Raw genomic sequence first — 10,350 nt, 5'->3', positions numbered from 1 at the left:
CCGCTTTGTATTACAAAGCAACCATCACCGAACAACCAACAAAAGGTGCTGGGATGGAAGCAGCACAGGCACGCCCAAAAGAAACGAAGGCTGAGAAATGGAAGTTGTTCGCTGTCTTTATTTATTTGTAGTCAGCTTATCTTGCTGTGTTTTGTTGAGTATATCATATTCCTAACAATAACCCACCGATCGCAGAGTTGCTGTCCTTCGTCTTGTTGTGGGAAACAGGGCAATTGCTGCTGGGGAGTAGTGGAGGAGGAGATAATGATGCAGGAGGATGAAGCATGTAACGCGTGATGTGTTTAGTAACTACTGTAGTCCAAACCATATTTGAATACTGTTTTCCCTTTACCGTGTCGTTAAGCTATCTGTAATCTTGTGTGTTTTCATTGTTCTTGTACTCTGTCAATTTGACGAGTCAGTTTTGTAGGACTCCACCGAAGTACCAACTTGTTAATAATAGTTCGTCTCGAATTTTTCTCGTGGTGTAACTATCAGAATGGAATGATTGTGTGAACATTATTGGAAGTTAAATTCTAAATGTTGAGTTTTAAAAATAATACACAAGTGGCACATCCGGGAGACAGTGAAACAACCATATACCATTGAGCTATACATTAAGCGAAACACCTGGGCTTTCAACTTGTTCACAGGTGCAAAATGCATGCCATTGTCCTCCTCTTGCTTCCATCAGATCATTGACCATGCCTTTGTCCTCCTCTTTGATTCTATATATGATGAGTTTGTCCTGTAATTCTAAATCATGTAAGTATTTTATTTGCAAGCATCAATCAATCTCTCCTGTACAAATCCCAGGGCCTTCAAAATATCCGTCAGACTACACTACTACTGCACTATTCAGTTTGAGATCAGATGCCCCAAGTAAAACTAACAACTGATAGACCACGCAAAAATAAAGAGAGGAAAAAAAAACTGATACAAATTGCTTGTAAGAAAATAACCAGCTTTCACAAGAATTAATATATTATAAACAGAGCTACTGCAGGAATAATGGAGATTTTCAGCCAAGAACTAGACCAGCAACCAACATGCTAGATCCAAACTGTATCCTTGGAAGTGATCAACAAACTGTGGTCATCAACAAATTCAAAAAATATTCCCAACGAAAAAAGATGTCCAAAAATTTCATCCAAAGAGAGAATTTGAGACTTCATATGATCTCCATGGCAAAAGTGAGAACCTTCTTCACTGGGAGGATAGATTAAGGATAACAATGAAAACTGCATGCCCTTTGAGAACACAAAGATATAGCGTGCAGATACACTACTCATTGATATCTCACGCTCTCTTAGTTCCAATATGTGTGTCAATATGACATGAGGATGGACCAGATAGCAGTGTGATGCTTTCTTCTATACTGAATGATGACATGGACATACCAGGTCTCATTATTATCAGTTTCATACTGGATTAGCAACAAAATCAGCATATCTAACAGACATACTATAGCAGACAATAACACTTAGTTAGGCCAAGATCACCGAATCAGGAATTAACAGCCTGACACGCAGAGTGAAAAACAAATTGTGCCATACCTAGTTACCAATTTCCAGACCTGTTCTTGGTTCATGCAAATCTGAATATAGTGGGCACTTCCCCTCTGCAAGCTTTTACCAAAAACTTCGGGTAGAAAACTTTGTTCATACTCAGGGGATCACAGCCATATCAAAAATGCTTTATTGCAACACGAATTCAACAATATTGTATCACAGACTCCACAGGTTGTCAACTAAGTATTGGTCAAATGTAAAATATGGATCTCATACATAATATCCAACGGAGAGAATATACATATCATAAAAGAGAGAAGTATCGAGCTAAATACACTCAAGCTTGAGAATCGGACGGCCAGATGAGGAGCAGCGGTAACTCCCCAGTTCCATGTTTTTGGATTCTTTACTCGAAGATGGCATTCAAGACCAATCATATCCACGAACTACGAAAGAGTAGACTAGGGTGGTTGGGGTGTGTGCTGGCTGCTCTCTCCATAGCATTCTTCACGGCTTCAACAATGCCGAAGTAACCGACTTTGACAGTGCTGAGGTAGGGGAGGTTCTCGATTCCAAAGTCCAGACTCCAAGGATGCAGAGATCATCCTGGTTGACTCCTTCCACTTCAAGGCGTAGCTGTTGGAGATTTCTGAGGGAGCCCATCCATTTGGGAACATGTGGGAGGGTTGAAGACCAGATAAAAAGTTTCTTGAGGGTAATCAGACACAAAGGTTGTTGTAAGATGCTGCTCCCATCCGAAATAATCAAAGAGCGGAGATTCTGTGTGCCTAGCTTACACAGGGAAGAGACGATAGCTTGGTTGCGCTCTTGGATTGCATTTGTATCCTCAGTGAGAGAATCAACTTCACATACTTCAGCACACGATTCTTAGGGTCAATGTTCATAATAATGAAATCAAGAAGCTCTTCAGGAGGAGGGACCAAAGGAGATATAAACAGCAAATCCCCGAAGCTGGACTTGCTTATTACATCTCTCTTTTTCCCTTTGATGTCATTGGCTATTTCGCGCAGCCGCTTTGCCGACCAACGAGTTTGAAAGATAGGCATTCTGCAAAACAAGGTTTGAAAGAACATCAGCTAGTCCAACTAATTTCAGATAAACATGAGCTAAAAAAATCATGGGAAAGTATTGGAACAGTAGTTAAAATTTCAAAGAAAGGATATATTGTAGTTTCAGAAAACAAAATGGATAACCTACATGAGTAGTTTCAGAGAAAAGTATTGAAACATGACCTACAATAACTAAATTTCAGAGAAAACATATATGTAGTTTCAGAAAGCAAAAACTAAGTTTCCTGTGCTATAAGCTAGCAGTACCAAAATTCCTGAAGCATAACCTACACTAATGCATCACTAATTGCTACAGAAACTTCTATCTGAACATCAAATTGGCTACAGAAACTTCTCTCTGAACATCAAAATAATGTATCACTAATACTCAAGCCAGAAAGCTACAAAAAACTTTGAGCTGCAAAAATTCAGAGATTACCTACTAGCCAATTTGAGCTATGACAACCAAGAACATCAAAGGACAGGAGAACCTAGAACATTCAGAGATTACCTAATAGCACAGCAAACGGATAGCATACATGGAGCACCTACAGCCAAATTTGAGCTACAAAAATTCCTACAACACATCACTATAACGAGCCAATTTTAGCTACTAAGGAATCAGAAGTTTCTACAACAAAAACAGATCTGAGAAATCCCAATCCCCTGCTACAACTACACATCTACAGTCCAACACCTACATTGGTGGCGCCGACGATGGCGCCTCACTACAACAGAGCACCACTGCGACGAGCCCGTGTAGCCGCCGAGGAGGAGCCGCCGAGCAGAGGAGAACCATCTGAGAGCCGACCAGAAATGGGGGGAAGGAGCACGCGGCCGTACCTGCTTGTGTCGTCGCCGGCCACCGCCGACCCCGACACGGCCGTCGTCGCCACCGCGTTGGATGCGCCCGCGTCACCCCCGCCGTTGGTCGCCGCCCGCCGTTGGTCGCTGCCTGCCGTTGCCATACCACCACCGCCGCCGCCCTAATAGACACAACGGAGCTGCGGGAGAGGGAGCACTGCGAGAGCGTTACAGCTGCGTTAATTATTCCTAAAACAGCCGCACAGTTTCAGAAACGTTTGCGCGTGACGCGAAAGCGAGGAACGCTCTCGTCCGTCTGATCAACACACGATCCGACGGACGCGGAGCCGGCGGACGCGCGAGCGTTATCGGTCGGTTGAAGGTAAGCTTTTCCCAAAAAATAACTATTGTTGGTATTTCAATTTTTTTTGGAAAGAGAGTGTGTGCGAGTTGTCTATTTCGGATAAACAAGAAAAGGGTGCATGATCTCGATGAATTACTTCTGAATGAATTCAGAAATCATATGGAAGAACCATAGCATTTGGCACTCATTGGTAAATCGATTTTGATTCCCTATAAACCAAATAGACTTAACCAAAGATGGTCCTTAGGTCTAGGATTTTTGTTAACCAAAATATAAAAATAAGTAGAAACCTAACAACTAACATGCACAACAGAGAAGAAAAATGGCAGTCCATTTTTATTTTTTTAGCTCAGTGGTCATCTGCTGACAGTTTTGGGTTTAATACCAATATTTTACCGACAAACCTAATAAATTGGTTTAATAGCAACATTTTACCAACAAATCTAAAAAATCTAACTGTAGTGGTTGGTGTTTTGATTTTTGTTTTTTTAAGGGAGTGTGTGTCAGTTATCTATTTCAAGAATAGATTGGATCTATCAAGTTGCACTTTATATTTCTTTTCAGATAAATAAGAAAAGAGTGCACGATCTAACGAATTACTTCTGAATGAATTCAGAAGTGAGAAGTCATATGGAAGAACCATAGCATTTGGCACTTATTGGTAAATCAATTTTGATTCTCTATAAAACAAATAGACTTAGCCGAAGATGAGTAGGACCTGGCCGTAAATCTAGGATTTTCGTTAAAAAAATTATAAAAAATAAGTAGAAACCTAACAACTAACATGCGCAACAGAGAAAAAAATAGGAGAGTAAAAAAAACGATGGAAGCTGAGATGAAAATCATTTGCCAAAAGATATCAAAAAGAAAACAACACAGCAAGGGGCGTCTCCTCTGCTAGTAGAATAACTAATTTGTCATGAAGAGACGAACATCCTCATTAGGCATTAACTATTGGCAACTTATAAATGCTAAGTGGCTCTATCGTCTTGACGTAGGAGAATGTCCGGCACCAGCCGGCTATTATAGCCGCCATCAGCGTCCCATGAGCCTGGTGCCTGACCCGCACCGTCACCGTGTTGTTGGATGATGACCACATGCCTTTATGTCTGTAATGACCACATATCGAGCACTCCTGCAGTGTCAAGATGCACTCGCCATACACGAAGTGTGGCCGCGGGACACGATACCGCGTGAGGTTGTACCGATAGCTCCACTTTTGCCGTCCCTTGTCCATAACCCACACCTTTATTGTTCCCGAAAGGCTACGGACAACAATGCCCAGCCTCCCGTTCACCTCTGTCAGGTGGTAGTGATCAGGCCTGCCCGGTTGGGCAGGCAGCCCCTTGACACGAGTGACCTCCTCGCTCTCGAGGTCAAATGACACGACCCAACTTGATGTAGGGTGGTACCCGAAGCTGTACGCCTCGTGCCAGTTCTCCCAGGAGGTGTATCGCCCCGTAGGCGGGAAATACGAGAGTGCGCAAGGCAGCGGCGGGACGGGGAGCACCTCGTCGGTGGCCGGGTTGACCAGGGTGACGGCGCCGCCGGGAGCCGTCTTGTTGTCGCACAGGCAGAGAAGACCATTGCACGTGCCGATCAGCTGCAGGCTACTAGGGGGCCGCATGTATGGTACCGCTCTGTCCCGACGCCACAGCTCTTTGTAGCTCGTCGTCGACGGCTTGGACAGGTCGCCGACGACGTAGGCGACCGCCTCCCGGGTATCCCAGAGGAGGGCCGTGGCGCGGCTCTGCATCTCCGTGGTGCACTCGTCGATGACGTCGCGCCAGAGCCTGCAGACGAGGCGGACTCGGCGCCGGCAAATCGGCGGCAGCCGCAGCAGGATCTCCACCAAGACGTCCGTGGGCAACTCCGAGCGCCCCGCGTCGTCCATGGCCATTGTTGCAATCTATTTTCCCTTCTTGCTTTTCTCTTTCTTTCGGTTGTTCACCACGATGCGTTGCCCTTTGCACGGTCGTTTTCGTTTGTATTTAACATCACGGCTATGGTTTGATTCCGACTTGGTAACCGATTTCCTCTTTAAATGTACTGCTATTTGGAAAGATTCTTTGGTGAGAACGTGATGAAATCGGAACAGGTTTGACACAACACGCACAGAAGATTTCGAAATTTCAACGGCTATTTTGCGTACCAATACAAGTTCAAGATAATGCAATTTCGTTCATAGACGAACAAGTACACTGAAGCTCTGTACACAAGGAAACAAGTACACCGAAGCTGTGTACACAAGGAAACTAGTACACCGAAGCTGTGTACACAAGTATTACACGCTGACAGTCTTATATGCTCAAAGGATTACTCAAAGCCCAATGACGGTCAAGAGTAATACGGTTGCTAGGCACAGAATCATAATATGCTCAAACCACACACAAGATGTGTCGTTTTCATCAGGATTCCGGGTTGTTGATGTTGCTTCCCAGGTGTCCTGCTCGGAGCATCGACATGAGGCCTCCACCGTGCACCCTTCCTTCCGGCACGACGAACCCGAAGCTCTGGTCCCGGCTAACACCAGCTTCTTCTTCGTGGCCATTGCCCGACAGGTTAAACGAAGACGATGGTTTCTGCAGGGAGCCAGGAACCAGCAGCTGTGGCGGTATGAGCCTGCCACTCTGCATGTGTTCTCCCGACGACTCGCCGCAGCAGTCTGAGGAGGCGCCGGGGAGAGAAGAAGAGATGACATGGTCCATGCCGCCGCTGCCCTCGACGACGATCCCGCTGAAGAGGCCAGGCCCGGTCATGCTTAGGCCCTGCTTCGAGGCCGTCAGGTTTCCATGAGCAGAGCACAGACCGCTCCTCCCCCTGGCAAACTTCTCACAGCCGGCGGCGCCCCAGGCGCACCGCTTGCCCCCGCCGTGCGCCTTGCAGAAGTCCGTGCTCCCCTGCGCGCTCTTGCCGCACCCATCGGATTTGCAGCGCTTGCCGCCGCCATGCCTCACGCAGCAATCGGTGCGACCACGAGCACTCTTGGTGCACCCTGGTGCGGCGCAGCGCTTGCCCCCTCCGTGCACCACGCAGAAGCTGGTTCCGCCGTGGACACTCTTAGGACATGCCGCGTCTCCCTCGAAGAGGCACCTCTTCCCGCCGCCATGGCCTTTGCATAGCAACGTGCTGCCCTCGGCCCCTTTGGTGCAACCTTCGGATATGCACCGTTTGCCTCCACCATGGGACTTGCAGAACAGGGTGCCTCCCTGTGCTCCCTTGCTGCAGTCCGGGTACTGACACCGGCGACCACCTCCATGTGCGATGCACACCCCGGGATATCCCTCGGCGCTCCTGGTGCAGCCCTCCATCATGCACCTCTTCCCTCCACCGTGCTTTATGCAAAATCCTGATCTTCCCCGCGCTGCTTTGGAGCACTCCTGAACCCTGCACCGGTGCCCACCGCCATGAGCGATGCAGAACTCTGTCTTCCCTTCGGCGCTTTTGGTGCAGCCTAGCTCCTGGCACCGCTTTCCTCCTCCGTGAGATTTGCAGTACGCAGTTCGGCTCTCGGCCCCTTTATTGCAACCTGGCTTTTGGCACCGGTGACCGCCGCCATGGGAAATACAGAGCCCTGAGGCACCCCTTCCGCCCTTGGAACACCCATTGAACCTGCACTTCTTGAGATGGCGCTGATGACTTTTCTGCTCCCCATTATCAGTACTATCTACTGTATCTGAAGTTGCGGCAAAAGAACAACCAGTTGTTGCTGAAGGCTCGGGGCTAAGCTCAACCTCGTGCTGCTCAAGAGATAAATCATGATCGGCCTCATATCCGGTTCCAAGGTGTTGCTGGACATCAGGCTCTGCCGTTGTTCTATCAATAAAAAGACCATCTGATCTTGGAGCAAACAGAGGTGACAGCTCATAATCACCTGGCTTCCTTTTGGCTGAAGTTGATCCCTCGCCAATATGTGGGAATACAATACCATTTTTTCTTTTATGTGAATGCTCCTTGCGGCCAGGCACTGTTGTGGACTGTAAATTTCTTGAGCTGCCTCTTGAAGTGTCCACCTGTAACCCAGGATCACTTGCAGTACAATGTTGGGTGAACAAAATTCCAGATAATTTAACTTTGTTCCCACCGGATGATTGACTATCAGCAGAATACAGATTTGGCATTGGTCCTAGTCCTAGGACCAGCCTGCAGTCATCATCAGGAACAGGGGAACTTCGACTCCTCTGCCCAAATGATTTTCTAGAAGTCTCAACTGCTTCTGAGCTCTGTTCAGCTTGAGAGAATGAAGCGGCTATATGTTCCTTCCCATGAAGCCAAAGATTTGTCATATTAAGGTCCATCCCAGTACACATATATATGTATAAGGTAGGATTAGGACAGAGAAAGACTAGAGCGCTGTCAAGTGGCCAATAGCTTCTGCCGAACAATCAAAACCCCAGTTTAACAACTTCACCACCGAGAAAGTATATAGTATACACAAAATGGAAGCACACGTCAATGTTCTTGCAATGTGAGCCACTACCAAGAAAGCCTGAAGTATCAGCTCTGTCCATGAGCAATAGGCTTACTGGTCCCGAACGAGAAACGATGATGTTGCAGCACTACGGGCAAAAATCATGTGCACTGCATCCTATGCATAAAACAGAATCCACAAACAGACTTCATGTCACACAATTAAATGTCCTCTGAGATCTGCAAGAAAGTCAGGTAGCAGGCAAAATTTAGCTACACAAAATAAGAAGTGATCAAAAGAAAACAACTGACAGAAGCTAATGTTTCTTAAATATGAAGGAGAACTCAAAAGACTAAGTACCAAGCCTACTCATCCACAACCAACTTAATGTTTCTGAAATAGAACAAGAACTACAGGTGAAAATAATAAAGTGATCCAAAATCTTGCAAGGAAATCCAGACATATGAGATTAACAAGTACCAGTTCATACGACCTTGGACAAAAATGCTAACAGGAATACATCAAACATATATCTGATCAGCCGGTGCATGTATTTTCTGTTCATTAATGTACATGAGGAAATGGTGAATCATGATTAGAATTTGCGCTATGGTGTTTGCTTGACATGAACATGAATTGGCGCTATGGTGTTTGCTTAAAACCAATACAGCTGATTTCAGTACCTATACTGTAAATTTGAGTTGGAGTCATACATGTTAAAACTTCCTGGCACAGTTTAGCGGGACAAGTGGAAGAAAATTGTTCTTTTCTCAACATCTAGAGCTTCGACTTCTTAGGGAAACAAAGGATTTATTATATATATTTATATGCTGGGTTAAATTGAGAAACTAGGATATAGATACATATGGTGATAAATTGGTAATTATGTCCACATGCGTTCTTCTCATACTAGGATTTACTCAACCCAAAAATACTAATGAAGGGGCCAAAGGAAAAAAATGTTTTCAGCCGACTCTAGAGGCAAAAATGGCAAGCATCATGTGTACAGCACCAGCAGCAAAATCCCAGAAACAAACCTATCTCAGAATGCAAACTTGATCCAAATCCATGCCAAACTGAATCTACCATGCCTGACAACATCAACATGACTCGATTGTTTCCAGCTACTGCAAGCACGGCAGAAGACTTCCTTTAATTTTCTTAGGAGTTCTAAGGACTTAAAAGATAGAGTAACAAATTCTTGGTTTAAAGCCTCAATTAATATGAAGTTCAGAAACTGCCGAAATAAGATAAACAAAGCAGCTTACAGTAAATCAATCTTTACAGCAAAGACAGCAGTCTGCCTGCCAATTTCGCGACTAAATTCACAAATGGTTCAGTTTGCCAGTTTACCTCTAGAATCCATTCAGTTAGCCAGGAGAGCTAGTAAATCGAGACAGACAAAGCATCCTGCAACCTGAAGGTTACACACACACACACACACACACACACACACACACACACACACACACACACACACACACACACACGGTTCCTATCGCCTTCAGGCTTCAGACTGTTATCCAGCAGAGCCCAGACAGAGCCAAAAACTACCCCATCGGCCAAGCACACAAAGAAGCTCTGAACCCCTCACATCTCCACGGCAAAACAAGTACAGCGAGTGAAAAATGTTACAGAGCAGGGCATCAAAGCAAGAACCAGCGAGGGGCGCAGGCAGATCCGTACCGCGGGACTGGACACTGGAGGGAGGCTGGAGAACCCGGGGGCGCCGATCGAGGCGAATGGGTGGACTTGGAGGAGGGGCAGGCCGAGGCCAGTGGGGCGAAGAGGCGGAGAGACGAGGGGAGGTGGGAAATAAAGAGGCGTGGGGAGGAAAAGGTGGGAGCTTTTCGCCATGGGGGGTATGGAATTTGGCCCTTGGGGCTTCCAGAGGAGAGAGCCGGATGAAATCGACTCGTCATGTCGTATGGTTGGGGGGATCCCGACGGTCGGCTCAGCTCCGCCCCAGCCCAGCCGCAGACGACAGCTCGGCTTTTGGCCCTGTCATCGGTGTCGGGTGAGCCGTGAGCCAGAGGTCCTCCGTTCGCTGCGTTGGTCGGCGCCCTCCTGGCCGTCCGATCGGCCGGCACGGTGGATCGTGGAATGGTTTATCATGATTCTTTTTCCATGCGATATATTTTTTGCCATCCTTTGTAGGTTTAGACATAATTATGAGAACGATGTATATTT

General features: G+C 46.4%; 3 protein-coding genes across 5 annotated transcripts in view; 1 reads left to right on the top strand and 2 right to left on the bottom strand.

Moving 5' to 3' along the window:
• Positions 1 to 481, top strand: part of LOC123042496 (programmed cell death protein 2-like) — a 3,140-nt gene extending 2,659 nt beyond the window's left edge. Inside the window, exon 7 of the mRNA XM_044464938.1 lies at positions 196 to 481. Within this exon, the coding sequence (XP_044320873.1) occupies positions 196 to 297 (102 nt within the window). The 3' untranslated portion in view covers positions 298 to 481. The remainder of the gene's footprint in view (positions 1 to 195) is intronic.
• A 1,260-nt stretch (positions 482 to 1,741) lies between these two features.
• Positions 1,742 to 3,590, bottom strand: LOC123042495 (uncharacterized). Its single transcript, XM_044464936.1, has 2 exons — positions 3,425 to 3,590; positions 1,742 to 2,579 (listed from the first exon to the last, which is right to left on the bottom strand). Exons 1-2 carry the CDS (start codon positions 3,547 to 3,549, stop codon positions 2,300 to 2,302), a joined length of 405 nt encoding a protein of 134 aa, XP_044320871.1. The 5' UTR covers positions 3,550 to 3,590; the 3' UTR covers positions 1,742 to 2,299.
• Positions 3,591 to 5,910: 2,320 nt separating this feature from the next.
• On the bottom strand, positions 5,911 to 10,066 carry LOC123047179 (uncharacterized). 3 transcript variants are annotated; one of them, XM_044470675.1, is made up of 3 exons: positions 9,847 to 10,058; positions 9,198 to 9,287; positions 5,911 to 8,399 (listed from the first exon to the last, which is right to left on the bottom strand). In XM_044470675.1, the coding sequence occupies exon 3, from the start codon at positions 8,057 to 8,059 to the stop codon at positions 6,158 to 6,160; it is 1,902 nt and encodes a 633-aa protein (XP_044326610.1). In that variant the 5' UTR covers positions 8,060 to 8,399; positions 9,198 to 9,287; positions 9,847 to 10,058; the 3' UTR covers positions 5,911 to 6,157. The 3 variants fall into 3 exon arrangements, with proteins under 3 accessions (XP_044326610.1, XP_044326608.1, XP_044326609.1); XM_044470673.1 differs by lacking the exon at positions 9,198 to 9,287 and having other exon boundaries at positions 9,847 to 10,066; XM_044470674.1 differs by lacking the exons at positions 9,198 to 9,287; positions 9,847 to 10,058 and adding an exon at positions 9,514 to 9,791.
• Positions 10,067 to 10,350: the final 284 nt, after the last annotated feature.

The sequence above is a fragment of the Triticum aestivum genome, chromosome 2B (assembly GCF_018294505.1).
Source record: "Triticum aestivum cultivar Chinese Spring chromosome 2B, IWGSC CS RefSeq v2.1, whole genome shotgun sequence".
Taxonomy (NCBI): domain Eukaryota; kingdom Viridiplantae; phylum Streptophyta; class Magnoliopsida; order Poales; family Poaceae; genus Triticum; species Triticum aestivum.
This window is presented reverse-complemented; position numbering and strand designations above follow the sequence as displayed.

Bases quoted from the DNA above. Each gene is read 5' to 3' on its own strand.
- LOC123042495 (XM_044464936.1), bottom strand. From the start codon at position 3,549: ATGGCAACGGCAGGCAGCGACCAACGGCGGGCGGCGACCAACGGCGGG. The intron at 2,580-3,424 runs GTACGGCCGCGT...CTTGTTTTGCAG, and splicing joins GCCGGCGACGACACAAGCAG to AATGCCTATCTTTCAAACTC.
- LOC123047179 (XM_044470673.1), bottom strand. From the start codon at position 8,059: ATGTGTACTGGGATGGACCTTAATATGACAAATCTTTGGCTTCATGGG.